General features: G+C 52.8%; 2 protein-coding genes across 2 annotated transcripts in view; both read left to right on the forward strand.

The window, feature by feature from the left end:
* TRPM2 (transient receptor potential cation channel subfamily M member 2) overlaps positions 1–1,649 on the forward strand; it is a gene marked incomplete at both ends in the record, with an annotated part of 42,927 nt that extends 41,278 nt beyond the window's left edge. Inside the window, 2 exons of the mRNA XM_079704754.1 lie at positions 718–834; positions 1,524–1,649. Coding sequence (XP_079560880.1) covers positions 718–834; positions 1,524–1,649 — 243 coding nt within the window. The remainder of the gene's footprint in view (positions 1–717; positions 835–1,523) is intronic.
* Positions 1,650–13,889: 12,240 nt separating this feature from the next.
* Positions 13,890–15,318, forward strand: LRRC3 (leucine rich repeat containing 3; the record flags this gene model as incomplete). The annotated part of the gene is given in 3 exon segments (XM_079704286.1): positions 13,890–13,932; positions 13,935–13,974; positions 13,976–15,318. Coding segments are annotated over 3 exon segments (864 nt in total). The 3' UTR covers positions 14,757–15,318.
* Positions 15,319–18,026: the final 2,708 nt, after the last annotated feature.

The following is an 18,026-nucleotide window of genomic DNA, read 5'->3' on the forward strand; positions in this document are numbered from 1 at the left end:
TTTTGACGTACAAACCAAGCAGTTTCACACGGCTTGTCCCCTGCAGCCCCACAGGGAGCACTGCCCTCTCTCTTTTCTCTGCTTTGTAAAAATAAACTTCTTTATTTGTTGAGGTAAAATCCAAACAACATAAAAGGAACCATTTTGACGTGAGCAGGTCAGTGGCATTTAGTACACAGACAGCGTGCCGTGGTCACCACCTCTATCTAGTTCCAGAACATCCCATCACCCCGAAAGGAAGCCCATACCCATTGGCAGTCACTCCCTTCCCTCCCCCAGCCCCTGGCACCCACGAGGCTGCTTTCTGTCTCTGTGGATTTGCCTGTTCTGGACATTTATTATAGGTGGAATCATACAGCGTGCAGCCTTTGGTGTCTGGCTTCTTTCACTTTGCATAATGTTTTGAGGTCCACTGGCCCTTTTTAATCCTCCCAAGGACAGTCGAGGCAGGTCTGGGCACCAGGCCAGAGACCAGAAGGGAGATGAGTGAGGCTGTGGGTCCCCACGATGTGTCAGTCAAGCTGAAGGTGGTGTTGAGGGCAGATGGACGGGGTGGGGGAGAGCCAGGCGGGGCTTGGGTGCAGTGGACAGCTGTGCTCAGAGCATCCCAGACCCAGACTGGTTGCAGAGGAAGCATGGGGCCCCTTCCTCTGGGAGAAAGCTGGGAGGCTCAGGGGTCCATCAGGCAAAACAGCTCACACCTGTGCTGCCTCCCAGGTGTACAAAGGGTACGTGGATGACCCAAGGAACACGGACAACGCCTGGATCGAGACGGTGGCCGTGAGCGTCCACTTTCCAGACCAGAGCGACGTGGAGCTGAAGAGGCTGAACTCTGTAGGTGGCCTGTTGGGCCTCCGGCTCTGAGGACCGGGGGGACCGGGGGCATCCGTGCTCGGGAGAGCCCCGGGGCCTGCAGGGAGGGGTCTGAGGGGTTCCGGGGCCAGGGGCATCAGTGCTCGGAAGAGCCTCGGGGCCTGCAGGGAGGGGTCTGAGGGCTTCCGGGGCCAGAGTGGGAGCTGCGTGGGTCAGAGCTGTGCCCAGAGGGTACCAAGGGGGCATCCAGGAGAGGCCAGAGGGCAGCAGCAGGAGGCTGGGGCGCAGTCGGGGCTGGCCAGGAACCCTGGGGGCCTCCAGGCTCGCATCCAGGGGAGGCTGGTTCCAGCACTTTTGTGGGGTTGCCGTCCCCTGTACTTAGATCATTCCTACGTATCCCTAATCCAGAACTGGGACCACGAAGTCCCAGGGAACAAAACTCAGGCTGTGTCTGCAGGACAGAAAACCCCAGAACAAGGCTGTACCTCTTCTCTCTCCTCCTTCAAGGGTTTTTAAGGCTTTGTGGGCATTTTCTGATTCGTGCCTGTGCAGCAGAAGGATAAAGCAAGCGGCCATTGGCCAGGCCTGTGGCAGGGCCGGGAGCCAGGTCGTGGGGTCCCCGTCACCCCCTGACGTCTGTAGTCTCGGGGTGTCTGGGTGGGGGCAGGGCCGGCTCAGGAGGGAGTCAGGATCTACCCCTGTCCTTGCAGCACCTATACTCCTGCGACGCGGGGGTGTCCATCCGGTGGCAGGTGGTGGACGAGCGCATCCCACTGTACGCCAACCACAAGGCCATCCTCCAGAAGGTGGCCGCCTTGTTCGGGGCCTACTACTAACCTGGGGACGCAGCCCGGGCAGCTCTGCAGGGGCCGGCAGAGCTGCTCCATCCACGGCCCCCTCGGATCATCAGCCCCTTATGCCCAGCTGTTGAACTGGGAGGCTTCGGGGTGCCCTGGGAGGAGAGCTGAGCAGGGCGCAGGCGGGTTCCGGCCACGAGGCAGGGCCTCAGGGTTGAGATGGCCACGGGGACCCCACCAGCCAACACTGCTTGTCCCGAGCCTGCTGGCGGCCAGTGGACACCCTCCTGGCCACATCCTGTGAGCAGCATGTCCACGAGCAGAGGTGTCTCCACCCAAGGCTGGCACTTCCTGGAGAGTCGGGGTTCCCCTACGGCCTCCTCCTCAGGCCCACACCCTGAGAGGGCCTCCACCGTGACCTAACTCAGCTCCTTGCCTGGCCTGGGGCAGGGCACCGTGGGACCCATTTCCCTTGGCTGTCAGGACTGAGCCCCTTAGCAGGGCAGGAGGCGCAGGCAAGCTCCGGCCTCCTCCCGAGATGCAGAGGTCTCTGCCTGTGTGCTGCCCCGGGACCCAGGCGGGGAGGACGCAGACGCCCCGTGCGGGCGGGGGCTCTCCTGCACATGGTGCCCCCTCCCCCACCCTGAGAGCCCGGGAGGAGCGGGCGGTAGGTGTGGACTGAGGGGCCACCCAGTTCAGCACAGCGACTCATAGGCCATTAGGAGCCGTGGAATGTTGTGAAAACCCCACATTAAATCCGCTTTCCTACCCCAGCCTCGCCTGCCTCTTCTGTGCTTCCCTCGAATAAAGTTATAGACACAAGCAGTGGTCAAGGGGCTGTGTCTGGGTCACCAAGACCTCACCCAGCCCACAGCCAAGCTTCCTGGGGCCTGAGGGGGTCTCCTGTGGACAGCCTGCAGCCCCTCCAGTCCAAACTCATGATTTCTCCTCCAATCAACACCCCCCAACACACACACACACACACACACACACACACACACACAACTACCTCTTCCTCATTTCCTAGACCCCGGCTCTGGCCCCCACCTTGGGACTCAGCCCCTTGCGCCTCCCCCCTGGCCCCCTACCCTGCAGGCACTCAGCCACTGTGGGGGCCTTGGTTTTTTATCTAGAATCTCATATCCAGCCAAACTACTGTTGAAGTGGCAGCACCAAACAAAGACCTTTTAGAAGCATAAGGACCCGGAAAGTGTGTTTCTCATGCACCCTTTCTGAAAGAATTTCTCAAAGATGAATTACAGAAAAGCAAAACACACTGTCTTAGTCAGCTTGGGCTGCAGAACAAGGCACCACAGATGGAACATTCACTTTCTCACAGTTCTGGAGGCTGGGAGTGGGGGTCAAGGTGTGGGCAGGGTGGTTCCTGGTGAGGGCTCTCCCCTGCTTGGCCACAGCCACCTTGAACTGTGTCCTCAGGTGGCCTTTCCTTGGAGTGTGCAGGAGCGGGGGCGGCTCTGGTTCTTCTCTTATAGGGGCACTAATTCTATCAAGTCAGGGCCCCACCCTTATGACCTCATTTAACCCTGCTTCCTTAGAGGTCCTCCCTCCAAATACAGTCACACTGTGGATTATGGCTTCAACGTAGGAATTTGGGGGAGGGACACAAACATTTAGTCCAACACACAAACACACACACACGCACGTGCACAGACTGAGCTCTGTGGAAGCAAAGGAACCAGTAAATGTAGGGCCAAGTCCTGCCATTGTTGAGGCATAATATAAAAAGAAATTTAATGATAGCTTCTTGTCGAAACCCCAGCTGGTCTCCCTGGGAGCTGGCACGGGAACAAACGCAGAGAATCCAAGTGCAGCGCAGGTCTCCTCTTGCTCATGAGGGAGAAATAGATGCTGACCGGGCATAGTGCTGGGAGAGAAACGCAGGCAGTGAGACCTGTAAGTGTATCACAGGCCCAGGGTGACCTCCAGAGGATAGAAAGAGAGGAATAATGTCAAACCACTGGAGGAAGCAAAAGGAACGACCACATCAAGGAAAGAAAAAATATCAATAGAAGATGGTTCACATGAAATAAAATGGCAGGAAGCAGTCAAAACGTGTCAGCAATTATGGCACACACAAATTGTGAGTCATATTGGGATAAAAAATAAATTAACAAAAAATTTCTCTTCTTTTCTATATGTTTTTCTCTGTCACCCAAAAGAGACATGTACTAGATGACAACACAAGGGATTCATCCTAGCAAACACTCTCAAAAGGAAAACTGGGGAGACAGGTCCAGCAGAGGACAGAACCCAAGGCTCGAGCCTGTCCTTTTAAGGACAAAGGGGAATATTTGAGTGGGAAAAGGTATAAGTCCTTTAAGAAGGTAGCACTTTTGTGAACTGCTATCCACCTAAAACAATACCTTTTTAAATATATAATGCAAAATTGACAGAAATTCACAGAGAAATGGGCAAATTCACAGTAATGTTTGAGACTTTTCTCTCAGAAATCAAGGAATCAAGGAGCAAAAGAAAAATAGGGCAGAATTTGAATAACGCAGTCAACAGGACTGAGGTCATTCTGTGTGTGCATGTTTACCTACATATTATGCATGTATGTATTTATAAATACACATTATACATACATATTATGCATAATTTACACATACATGTGTTTATGTGTAAGTCGTGTGCAATATGTTTCTTTAGGTACAATATGTGTAATATATATGTATATTGGTAGAGTAAATGATGTGTAATATGCACATATATGTACACACAGTCTATGGCGTGTGTGTGATTCTGTACCCACCACGATAACCTGGCCCAGAAGAGAGAGATGGTTCTCAGACACGGAACATTCACAGAAGTGGGCGTGCATCACACCCAGCAAGTGTGTGGGTCTCAGCAAGTCTCCAAGGGAGCTCCATCACTGAGGCCACACTCAGCTCACAGCTTCCAAAGCGTAATGTTAGAACGCAGCCATGCCCCAGAAGAGGACAGAAGATACATCAGTGGTTCCACGTGGTTCCAGGTGCCTTCACGGGACGTGAGTGACCAGTCCCCTGACCACTGGAAGGGAGCTGAGGTGGCTTCGGGTACAGGACACTGTGGCACCCCACCCTCTGCCCTCCCTGGTGGGGGGCTTCCGTCCTCACTCTGGAGCCTCTAGTTTCAGGGCAGGAGGACCAATGGGGAGCGGCAGTGTCTCTGTGGGGAGAGCGGTTGCTGTCCCCGAGCCTCTGGTTGGCACTAGGCCCGGGGCCACCCCTGCTGCTCGGGATTTGGGGCAAGTGAGGCCTGCGGGCTGGGTGCTGCATGTGCTTCCACGCCCTCCACCTCCCGCCCGAGACCTGCACCCTCCTGGGGAGCAGCCAGAGCGAGACAGTGAGAGAGTCTCAGGTCACAGCCCCAGGGCTGTGGCTGAAAGTCTCAGGAAAGAACAGCTAGGACCCTAAATGCACTTATTTGAAAAGGAAAAGAGTGAAAGTAAATTATCTGAGGTTATGACTCAAGCTCAAAAAATAGCTACAGCATCAACCTAGGGGCTCAGGCAGGGACCAAGTCAGAGTTTAATGAGAGGGAAAAATTCAGAATTGGCACCGTGAATGTATTCAGGACTCGGCTCTTGAAAAAGGGCAACAAAATGGACAAAACTTGGAGAAGAGGAAGATTGAGAGACCTGGGGAGGGGGGCTGTGTGCTGGGGCGGGGGCGAGGGAGACTGCCCTGGAAAACCCAGAGCTACTAGGTAAGGTGCAGGTGGCCTCCACTTCCCCGGGAAACGGGCCGCCCTCTGCTCCCACACTGGATCCTGGCGGCGGCCCAGAGCGTGAGGCCCTTTGGTTCCGAGGGGCTTCGGGAAGGGCGGGGGGGGCTGGGCCCTAGCTGCTCAGGCCCAGTGCTCGGGAAGCCCTCGAGGGGAACCAACGTCAGGGCTTTTCGATCCAGGAATTCCGGGAGATCCAGGGATTCAGGGAGCGTAGGAGGAGGCTGAGTCTGGCCCAAGCTGCTGAGGGTAACGTTGCCCAAGGCAATCCATCCATCGAGGCTCTTTGGCGAGCTCAGGCCCTGCTTTTGTGGTGCTGGGCAGCGGGCAGGCTCTTTCAGGTGCCCTGGGTCCAGCCCCTACCCACGAGCTGGCTGCAGTCAGCAGAGCCTGGCCAGCCTGTGGTTCTGTCTGAGGGTCCCCATGGCTGCACGAGGGCAGGAGGCGGGGCTGTCTGGAGCCAGTGTGAGGCTGGGGCGGCTGAGGGCCACGCTGGTGACTGTGGACGGGCAGGTGGGGGAGCAGGGTGGCGAGCACACAGCTAGACGGCCGGCCACGCCGCAAGGAGGGGCCAGTCCCAGGCTTCTCTGAGGTGTCTTTGCGGGCAGGCAAGGTTTCGGCCTTGCCAGGATGTTTTATTCATCTCCACCATAGTGGCTGCAGCAGGCTCTGCTCCTGCCACCCCCTCCCCAGGGAGGTGCACGCAGACCTCACTAGCAAAGCAGCCTGCCTGGTGGAAATCAATTAACCAGCTGAAGCATTGTGCTTTCTCCCTGGGGTCAGAAGGCCTGGATTCTAGGTGGATAAATGGGTGAGGTAATCAGCCCGGAGCCCATTCACACTATAAGGGCAGCTACAATGGACAGACCACGTGGCCAGAATGGCATTAGAAGGTTTCTGGTATTTCTGAGAGCAGGCTCGTGGTCTGGAGTGGACAGTGAGCCAGGCTCTCGCGGGGCCCTGCAGCCTGGACCTGGCCGGCTGCCAGCACCTTCTGTGGCGACTCCGACGTCATCACCTAGTGAGGCCACGGACCAGTGAGGACCAGGAGGGCAACACTGCACCCTGAATGGACCCATCCACCCACCCATCCATCATTCTATTCATCACCTACATGCGTAACCACCTGTGAGCGCACACGTGGCCAGCACACCGCTGTATTTTTTTATTGAGGAGTTACACGCCCTCAGTCACCCGCCCACATCTGAAGTGTGAGCAGCTTGGTGGGTTTTTTACTTATGTTGACGACCAGCACCCAGATCAAGACACAGAACATGTAGCCCCAGAAGCCCCTTCACACCTCTTCCCCGTCCCTGCCTCCGCCCCCTGATCTTGAACTTTCCATAAACAGAAGCCACAGCGTGAACTCTGAGTGTCTGGTCCCTCCCCCCCCCCCCCGCATAATGGCTGGACTCACCTGCATCCACACTGCAGTTTTGGGTGGCGACCACATTCATGTGTTTAACTTAAATATTAAAAATATTCCATAATTTGGGGCTCCCCTCTTCAATCTACTCTACAATAACATAGCGGCAGCTTCACGGCTCATCTTATTTATATCCCTTTAAAAGACTGTTGATGGTAAGATTTGAGGGGCTCCTACCCACGTGGATGTCCACTGCATGGCCGAGGACGGGCACACCCTGCAGGGCTCCCACCCTAAGTGGCAGGTGGTCTGATGTGACCCGACGCAGTCTGTGATGAGAAGTGACAGCCGACACCACCCCCTAAAGCGGCCACTGACATAGCAGTGAAGAGTCCCAGCTAGGAGTCAACTAAAGGGAGAAAATGGGCTCAAAAAAGACTCAGTCCTGGGGCTTCCCTGGTGGCGCAGTGGTTGAGAGTCCGCCTGCCGATGCAGGGGACAAGGGTTCGTGCCCCGGTCCGGGAAGATCCCACATGCCATGGAGCGGCTGGGCCCGTGAGCCATGGCCGCTGAGCCTGCGCGTCCGGAGCCTGTGCTCCGCAACGGGAGAGGCCACAGCAGTGAGAGGCCCATGTACTGCAAAAAATAAAAAATAAAAAATAAAGGACTCAGTCCAGAAGAAGGCAGGAAAAGAGGAAAAGGAAACAGAGCAGGGGGACAAAGGGGGCAGAAACAGAGGACAGACGGGAGCTCACGGTTCCCATCACCCTGTGGATGTGGGGTACCAAGCCATCACCTGCACCACCAGCCTTATTGTGCGCCCCGTTTCCCCACTGTGCCCGGGTATATCCCAGGATCCCACATCCCATCTAGTTGCCATTTCTTGTCTTTTATGATCTCTCCATTTTGGAAGCATACTGATCAGTCACTTTGTATAAAGTGCCTTTCAATTTGGGTATGTCTGACGTGTTCCCACGATTGGCAAGCGATTGTGCATTTTTGGCAAGAATACCATGGCAGTGATGCCGTGTCTTTCTCAGTCCGTGGTATCAAGGGCTACATGATGTCAGTCTGTCTTATTACTGATATTAACCTTGGTCACATATGTAAGGTAGTTTCTGCTGGGTTTCTTCACTGTAAAGCTATTATTTTTCCCTTTGCAGTTAATAAATATATGGAGGATGAAACTTTGATGCTATGGAAATCCTGAAGGAAACTAAATATAAAGACATAGGAGGGGGGAGGGATAAATTGGGAGATTGGGACTGACATATACACACTACTATATATAAAACAGGTAACTAGTAAGAACCTGCTCTGGGCTTCCCTGGTGGCACAGTGGTTGAGAATCTGTCTGCTAATGCAGGGGACACGGGTTCGAGCCCTGGTCTGGGAAGATCCCCCATGCTGCAGAGCAACTAGGCCCGTGAGCCACAACTACTGAACCTGTGCGTCTGGAGCCTGTGCTCCGCAACAAGAGAGGCCGCGATAGTGAGAGGCCCACGCACCGCGATGAAGAGTGGCCCCCGCTTGCCACAACTAGAGAAAGCCCTCGCACAGAAACGAAGACCCAACACAGCCAAAAATAAATAAATAAACAAATGTGGGGTTTAAAAAAAAAGAAAAGAAAAAGAAAGAAAAAAGAATATTATTTTTAAAAAAAAGAACCTGCTCTATAGCACAGGGAACTCTACTCAATACTCTGTAATGCCCTATATGGGAAAAGATTTGATATATGTATATGTATAACTGATTCACTTTGCTGTACACCAGAAACTAACACAACATTGTAAATCAACTATACTCCAATAAAAATATTTTTTAAAAAGACATAGGAGGTTAAAAGCAAAAGGATGGAGGAAGATATCCCATGCTAACCCATCAAAACAGAGAGCTGGAGTGGCTATTAGTGTCAGAAAAGTCGAATTCAAGGCAAAGAATCTGGGGATAAGGACGCTCTTTTCATAATGATAAAGTGGTTGATTAATCAAGAGGACATACTAATTTGAATATAAGCCTTCAAAATGCGTGAAACAAAAACTGATAGAACTGCAAGGAGTAACACACAGATCTCAGGAACCTCAACACACCTCTGTCGATAATTAAGTAGCAAGTAGATGGAAAATCAGTAATCATACCATCAGCAGACTTGACTTCATCAATATTTATAGAATATTCCTCTGAGCAATAGAACACATATTTAAGTACACACAAAACAATTTTTAACATGGGCCATATTCTGGTCCATAAAATGAGTCTAAATAAGTTTAAAAGGATCTGATGCATACAGTGTATGTTCTCTAACAACAATGGATTTAAATTAATAATCAAATGCGGAATAATCTCTGCAAAATCCTCAAATATCTGGAAATGAAATAACGTACTTCTAAACCCATGGGTCAAAAAGAAATCAAAAGGTGTATTTGCAAATATTTCAAACTTAATGAATATGAAAATACAACATAGAGTTTTTGGGACGCAGCTAGAGCAAGACTTGGAAATTTATATGCCTACGCAGGCATATCTTGTCTTATTGTGCTTTGCTTTATTGCACTTTGAAGATATTGTGTCTTTTACAAATTGAAGGTTTGTGGCAACCCTGAGTCGAGCAAGTCTATTGGCACCATTTTTTCCAACAGCATTTGTTCACTTCGTATCTCTCTGTAACATTTTGGTAATTCTTTCGATATTTCAAACTTTTTCATTGTTATTACATCTGTTATGGTGATTAGTGCTCAGTAATCTTTGGTGCTACTACTAGGACTCAGATGATGGTTAACATTTTTTTTAGCAATAAAATATTTTAAAATTAAGTTATATAAATTTTTTTAGACATAATGCTATTGCACACTTCATAGACTACAGTATAGTGTAAACATAAGTTTTATATGTACTGGGAAACCAAAAATTTAAGTGACTTGTTTTATCTTGATATTCATTTTATTGCAGTAGTCTGAACCTGAACCTGCAATATCTCCAAGATATGCCTATACTAGAGAATAAGAAAGGTCTCAAATCAGTGACCTCATCTTCCTCCTTAAGACACTAGAAAAAGAAGAGAAAATTAATGTAAGTAAAAGATTAGAGTAGAAGTCAATGGAAAAAAGAAAAGGAAAAAAATAGAGAAATCTATGAAACTGAGAACTGCTCCTTTGAGATTATCAATAAAACTGACACACTTCCATACTGACTGGTCAGTAAAAGGCAAGAGAGAAGACACAAAGCACCAACATCAGGAATGAAAGAGGTGACATCACTTCATACTCTATATTGAAAGGATGAACAATTTTATGCTGATAAATTCAACAGATTTGATGAAATGGGCAATTCCTTGAGAGATGCAAGCTATAACGTTCAGTCAAAGAAAAAAATAACCTCAGCAACTCTGTATCTATTAAATAATTCCACAGCATGTAAAAATAATAATACATCATGAGCCAGTGAGATTTATTTCAAGGACACAAGGTTGATTTAACACTTGAAAGTCAATCAGTATAATCCGTCATATTAATAGACTAATAAAAATATTCTTCATAGATGTAGAAAAAAAGTTTGACAAAATCCAACATCCATTCCTGTTAAAAACTCTCAGCAAACTAGTAATCGAAGGAAGCTTTCTTATACTGATAAGGACAGCTACAAAACCCTACAGTCAACATTATTCTTAATGTGAAAGACTGAATGTTTCCCCTTAAGGTCAAGAGGAACAAGGATATCTGCTCTCACTCCTCCTATTCGGTATTGAACTAGGGCTCTAGCCAGCACAGTTAGGTATGAAAATGAAGTAAAAGACATTCAGACTGGGAAGAAAGCAGTAATACTCTTTTTAGTTACAAATAACGTGATTGTGTATGTAGAAAATCCTAAGGCTTCTATTAAAAAGTTACTAGAACTAATAAGTGAGTTTAGCAAAGTTCAGATCAGTATATAAAAATTTATTTTATTTCTATATATTAGCATTTAACAAAGATAAATTGAACTTAAAATACCATTTACAATAGCATTAAAAAATCAGAGATAAATCTGACAAAAGATGTGTGAGATCTGTAAACCAAAAACTACAAAACACAAATGAAAGAAATAAAAGAAGCTCTAAATAAATGAGAAAATATACCATGTTCATGGATTGGAATACTCAATATTGTCAAGATGTTAATTCTCTTAAACTGATCTGTAGATTCAATGCAATCCCACACAAAAGCCCACTAGGCTTTTTTGTTTTTGTTTTTAATTTTTGGCTGCACCCCGAGGCATGTGGGATCTTAGCTCCCCAACCAGGTATTGAGCCCACACTCCCTGCATTGGAAGGCAGAGTCTTAAACAGTGGAATGCTGGGGAAGTCCCCACTAGGCTTTTTGGGTAGAAGTTGTCAAGCTGATTCTAAAATTCATGAGGAAATACAAAGAATCTTGGATGACCAGAAGAACTTTATGGAAGAACAAAGTTGGAAGAATCATAGCTCACACTGTACACCAAAACTAACTCAAAATGGATAATAGACCCAAATGCAAAATATAAGTGCAATATGTAAGATTTCTTACATATGACACCAGAAGAATGATCCATAAAAAATAAAACACTGATAAATTGGACTTCATCAAAATTAAAAATTTCTCTTTGAAAAACTTTAAAGAGAATGAAAAGACAATCCACAGAATCAGAGAATATATATACATATCACATATCTGATACAAATCACAAAGAATTCTCAAAACTCAAAATAAGAAAACAACTCAATTAAAAGTGGGTAAAAGATTTGAACAGAACACTTCCTTAAAGATAGACAGACAGCAAATAAACAGATGAAAAGACACTTAAGTCATGAGTGAAGTACAAATTAAAACCACGATGAGATATACCCTTACACACCTATTAGAATATCTAAAATTAAAAAGAGTGACCATACCAAGTGCTGGTGAAGATGCGGAGCATACACAGCACAGGAATGTAAAATTGTACAATCACTTTGGCAGTTTCTTAAAAGTTAAACATAAGCTTCTGTATGAACCAGTCATTCCACTCCTAGATATTTACCTAAGAGAAATAGAGTATTTGCCCCAACAAAGATTGTACACAATTTTCATATCAGCTCATTTGTAATAGCCAACAGCTGGAAACAACCCAAATCTCCATGAGCAGGTGAGTGGATATACAAATGGTGGAACATTCCTGCAATGTCTCATTACTCAGCCCCAAAAGGCATAACCATTGCTAAACGCATCAGCACCTGGTGAACCAAAATGAATTATGCTGAGTGAGAGAAGCTAGACAAAACGTATACAACCATGATTCCATTTATATAAATTACAGGAAATGCAAACTGATCTAGTGATAGAGCAGATGAGTGCTTGCCTGGTGATGGGGATCAGAGGGGATGGATTGCAAACGGGAGACTGGGGTATTTACTATCAATACTTTGAGGCGGTGATGGTTTCACGGGTGTATACAAATGTCAAAATGTATCAAATTTGAATATGTGGTTTACTGTATATCAATTACACCACAGTAAAGCTGTTATAAAACCCCTAAGGATGGCTCAATCCCCACATTGCCTACGCGCCTTGGATGCCCATGCATGGACCCTAAGACGCGAGGTGGAGGAGTGGGGGTGGGGATATGGGGGGTGGGCAGGAAGAGACCCAGGTGGGCGGAGACCTAACTCCATTAACGCTTTGGCAGCCACTGGCACCATACCTGAGACACGCTCTGGGTCTTCACGCTGACCGGAGGGTCTCCAACTTCCCCGCCCCCGCCCCCCACATCCTGGAGCCAGAGCCAGGGGCGGGGCTGGACACGGGCAGGGGCGGGGCTCTGGGCTCCCCCCCCCCACGACCCCGCCCACAGCCCATGAGACACACTCCTGTCTAAAATCCTGATCCCAGGCCCGCCCACGCCTTCCCACAAGCTAGGCTCCCAGGCCCCGCCCTTCGTCCTCAGGACCCCCTCCCCACATCGTCCAGGCCCCGCCCCACTCAAGACTCCGGCCAGACCTCGCCCTGGCCCCACCCCCCATCTTTAGGCCCCGCGATGTCCTGGCCGCGTCCTGTCACACAAGCTCCGCCCATGCCCCGCCCCTAATTCTCAGGCCCTGCTGTCGTTCAGGCCCCGCCCCGCTCCGGACTCCGCCCCGCCCCACAGCTCCGCCCCAGACTCCGCCCAGGCCCCGCCCCGGGAGCGCAGGCCGAGCCGCGTGTGTACCCAGCAGCCGCGGACTTGGGCGTAGGCCTCCGGGTCGCCGCCGCCCTCCGGGCGTGGCGCCGGCTCGGATTCCGAGCGGCAGAGAGCCTCATGCACAGCAGTCTCCGGACGCGGCCGCGCAGGTAAAGCTCCCGCCTCATCCCGGAGCGTGGACACCCCCGCCCCCGTCCATCCCCCACCCGGGAGTCCCGGGGGTCCCTGGGGTCCGGAGCCTGGGAATCCAGAGGTCCGAGGTCTGGGGTCCCCCCGGGGCCCGAGCCCCGCCCGCCCAGGCCCCGCGCGGCCCCGCCACTCCACGCCCAGCGCGGGCCGCGCGCCCAGGGCTTGGCTTTTCTCTTTTCTCATTTCCCTTTTTCAAACATAATTGATATAAAAGGCGCCGACCCCGATGCCGGTGCGGGTGGCTCTTCCCATTAGGGCCGACAGAGAAGAGCTTTAATGTTATAATTGTAAAAGGGATTGTCACAATTAGCAAAGCGCTGAGCTTCTGACAGCAGCCTAGCCCCGCGGGGATGAGGGTGCCGGCTTGGTTCCCAGTGGTGGCCGGCGGTCGCCCCTGCATTCCAGTTTCTTACGAAAACCCTGCAGCCCAGTCTTCCTGCTTTCCAGCCCTGAGTAGCTAGGAGGGGTGGACTCCCATTACCCGGTGCTGTCCAAGCCCCTGACCCCCAAGGTGTGCAGTGGGTGTGTCCAGGGCAGGGTGGCAGTGTTCTCGGTCGGCTTTGCTGGGCACCAACCCCCAGCCAGCAGTCAGCACAGCCTTGCTCTCCTGGGTGGCAGTGGGAATCTCCAGGAGGACGTCACAGAGACCCCCCCACTGGTCAAGTGTGTCCGTTTGGCTGTGACATCTCCCCCAAAGTCAAAGTGTGCCCCTGGGTCCCCAGCCAGGCCACGGCCGGCAATGCTGATCGCTTCTCTCTTTTAGGACCGAAAGAGAACACCGTTCTTCCTGGCACGTGAGGAGGGAGCGTTTATGTCTGTGTGGGATGGTCCCTTCCACAGCGGCACCGGGGATTGGGGAAGAGTGTAGACGGCCGCGCTGAGTGAGAGCGAAGTGCCATCTGTCCCCAGTGGTCAGGATGGGCCCCGTGGGCAAACACAGCCCGTCGTCCCTGCCAGTACCCACGGGGGGGTCTTGCCTCCTCCTCCTCTTCTGCCTGCGGTTGGGTGCCTCTTGCCCGCTGAGCTGCCAGTGCCCTGACCATGCCGGGGCCGTGGCCGTCCACTGCAGCGGGAGGGGCCTGCAGGAGATCCCCAAGGACGTCCCCACTGACGCTGTGCTCCTGAAGCTTGACGCCAACAAGATCGCCCGCATCCCCAACGGAGCCTTCCAGCACCTGAACCAGCTGAGGGAGCTGGACTTGTCTCAGAACGCCATCGAGACCATTGGCCCCGCCGCCTTCTCGGGCCTGGCCGGGGGCCTGCGGCTGCTGGACCTGTCTCACAATCGCATCCGCAGGATTCCTAAGGACGCGCTGGGCAAGCTCAGCGCCAAGATACGCCTGTCCCACAACCCCCTGCACTGCGAGTGCGCCCTGCAGGAGGCCCTGTGGGAGCTGAAGCTGGACCCTGACTCAGTGGACGAGATTGCCTGCCACACCTCGGTGCAGGAGGAATACGTGGGGAAGCCGCTGATCCAGGCTCTCGACTCCGGCGTCAGCTTCTGCAGCGTCCACCACAAGACCACCGATGTGGCCATGCTGCTCACCATGTTTGGCTGGTTCGCCATGGTGATCGCCTATGTCGTGTGCTACGTGCGCCAGAACCAGGAGGACGCCAGGAGGCACCTGGAGTACCTGAAGTCCCTGCCCAGCACTCCTGCGTCCAAGGACCCCATCGGCCCCACGCCCTAGTGCCCACGGCTCCAGCAGCCCAAGGCCCACCTGTCTCCTGTCACTCCTGTAGCAGATGGTGACTGAGTCCCACCTTCGATGTTCCCCCAGGGAGGGTGACACGGCTGCTTCTGTCCAGGGCTTCACTCCGACAGAGCACTTTCCACAGGGCGTGTAGCTGCTGCGACACCTTCAGGTCAGGCAATTGTACCATCGGACCCACTGACAGATGAGGACACGGGCTCAGAGAAATGGAAAGTCATGGACAGGAAGTGATCCCGCTGGGGTGTAAATTCAGGCCGTCCATCCTGCTACGCCCCTTCCGCTCTGGGAGCCTGTGCCATGGGGCGCCCGCAGGGTGGACTAGCATTCAGGGGAGAAAGGGTGCGTGCCCATGAGTCAGGCTCCCCGAGGAGGTTGGGTGCATTTTGCTGGCTGTAGGCACAGGTCGTCCTACCCCGTGGAACTGGTTTGCCTTTGCTTCCCCAGTATTTCCTGAACACCTCTGAGCACAGGGCTCTATCCACAGCCAAGTGGTAGAGACCGGATTTTTCTTGGGAGATAAGTGGAACATGTAACCTTTGAACAACTTTGTCAACTTTGTTTATTCTCAGAATGTGTGTTAAGAGTAACACTTGTACCAAAATTTCAGTCCAGTGAGAAGGGGAAAAAAAAAAAACAACCCCAAACCAAAAACTTAAACCATGGAGAGAAACCTGAGGAAGGTCCATAGTAGCTCCTCAGGGGGCCGTGTCAGCAGCCAGAAAAGTGTGGCCGTGTCCCGATTCCTGCTCCTGCGGCTGTGCCCTGCCCCAGGGAGCCTGTCATCTTGGGTCGCTCCACGCCTTGCTTTTCTACTCACTAAGCAGCTCCTTTCCAATGGATGGGAGGATCGACCTCTGATGTTTCAGGGCTCTTCAACAGGTTGCTTCGTTTCCTCCAGCGACGGGGACTCTCTCCTTTTCAGCTTTGCTGACAGGACTCTCAATGCTACTTTACTGCTCAGTTTTCTTACCTAATTCTTGTTCAGGGTAGACTTTACCTCCACCTGTGTAACCCTGATCTGTCTTTCCAGTTTTATTTTTCACGGTCTTTTTGTATGAGTGTTTATATTTTAAACTACTTCAAATATTTTGGGGGGAAGCCAGTTAGGGGTACATTGCTCATGGATCTAAGGTGTAAAGGACAGATGCTTAGAAAGGGTAAAGGTCGAGGGAGGTTTGTACTCGGAAAGTGTCGTGTGACTGGCAGTGGGAAACACATTTACGCGTGGATGCAGTGCGTCATGAGTTTTCAGTTGTGGTGCGTTAAAAAACAACCAACAGATGCCACTACCCTCCCACCCAGCACCCCCCCCTGCGGTCACGGGGGGCACAGCACGCACAGTGTGACCCGGGGGCTCTGTGCTCTGAGTGTGAGGTGGGCCCTTCTCTGCCCACCGCCCAGACCAGGGTGCAGGAGTGGGGGGCAGGGCTCAGATGATGCTGCGAATGATGCCGGTCCTCAGGACACCAACAGCCCACCCACCCTGCCAGTGAGAACTAAAAAAGCCAAGCAGCCAGCCTGGGTGCTGGTCCGCTCGTGGGACAAACGCCATGGGAGCAGGTACGTGTGGCCGCCGGCTGACCAGCGGGACACGGGCTCTGTGGGTGAATTGGGTCTCCCTCCCCCATGCATCCCGGGGTGAAGGGTCCCGCCACACAAGGAGCCGTCACCTGGCGGGTTTGCCCGATGGACGTGACCCTGAGTCCCAGACTGAGGCCTGGATGGAGGTGGGGGCGGATGTGAGCGTCTTGCCGTTGCGGCTCGGGTCCCACAGGTGCCAGCCAGCCTGGGCACCTCGGGAGGCCCTTTCCTTGCTGCCAGGGAACTCTTCATTTGCTCTTACACAGAGCCAGCCCGGAGCCTGACGCCAGCCAGATGCTCTTCTGGGGGCGCACAGGGAGTGAGTGGGGCTTCTTTCCCCCCAGCCTTTGCTGGTACCCAGCGCCCAGCCAGCCTTCCCCCTGGTGTGGGCCTGCCAGGCTCCTGTTCCGCCCTGCTGGGAAGAGGAAGTGGGCCCAGGAGCCCAGAGCACCCCCGAGGGCCCACTCCCTCTCATCCCGAGTCCAGAGTCAGGGCGCTGCCGGCCCCTCCTGGCCTTTCTGGCCTCCTCGCCCCTTGTGGGGTCTCCCCGGAGAGCATACCTCCCTCCCAAGACCAGCAGGACCCCAACTCCAGGACCCGGAAGCTCCTTCCTGCTCATGGAGGCTCCCAGCCCTGGTGTCTGGGAGCCCAGCCCTTCCCTTGCCCTTTTTCCCTTTCCTCCTGTTCTCTGTCTTCCTCTCCCCTCCCCTAAGGGACTGCTGAAGGCAATGCCCTGCCTGGGCCCACCCGGTTCCTTGCTGCCCTGTGTGAGTACAGACACCCATTCCCAGCCCCGTGGGCCCTCAGGCTGACCCTCCACCTGCAGCCCAGCACCGATGGGCCGGCATGAGCCGGCATTTGCTGTCTTCTAGTTTTGTGGAGGCCGGGGTCAAGCCGGCCCCATAGAGGGGACCCGTGTTGACAGTGGTGGGGACACAGCAAAGGGGGTGCCTCAGTCGGGGGGCAGTGGGCAGCGCCTTTGTGGGACATGGGTGGCCCCTGGCTGTCATCGCAGTCCAGGTGAGAGGCCTCAAAGAGCTTCGTGCGCACAGCCCCGCTTCTGCAAAGCCCCTCCTGCCTGCGGAGGTAGCACTTCACAGGGTCTGGGGGTCAGGGTGGGATGACTTTGGGGCTCCTTATGGGGCAGAGGCGCGGTGTGAGTGGACTGTCCTGACAGCCAGCTGGGCCTCTCATCCTTCCCATGGAGGCCAGAGAGGAGGGGAGGGGCAGTGAGGGGCTCATGGGCCGCTCGGGAGCCCGGTCCCCCTGCCCAGCCGCTCTGGGCCGGGGTGAGACTGCTTGCTCTCTTGGTCCCTGGCCTCACCATGGACGGTCCCCTTGGAAACCAGAGCCCCACCCCTGATGCTGACCCTAGGAGGGAACACCCCACACTCACAGCTTCCTGACACCCCACCTCCCTTCCTCTTTGGACTTTGGGGCCCCCAGACACCCACAGTTGCTCCCTTGGGTGGTCCAGCATTGGGGGATGAGCAGGCATACCGCTGAGCCCCCAGCAGAGCCATCCTGACACACACAGGCTCTCCCTGGTGGGCTGGGCTCCCAGTTCTGCTCCAGAAACACTCCAGGCCCCTCCTCGAGGCTGGCTGCAAGGCTGTAGGAGGGCCTCGAGGCTGGGGCTGGGAGGATGCCTGAAATGGTTCCTCT

Source organism: Hyperoodon ampullatus (assembly GCF_949752795.1).
Source record: "Hyperoodon ampullatus genome assembly, chromosome: 5".
NCBI classification, from domain to species: domain Eukaryota; kingdom Metazoa; phylum Chordata; class Mammalia; order Artiodactyla; family Ziphiidae; genus Hyperoodon; species Hyperoodon ampullatus.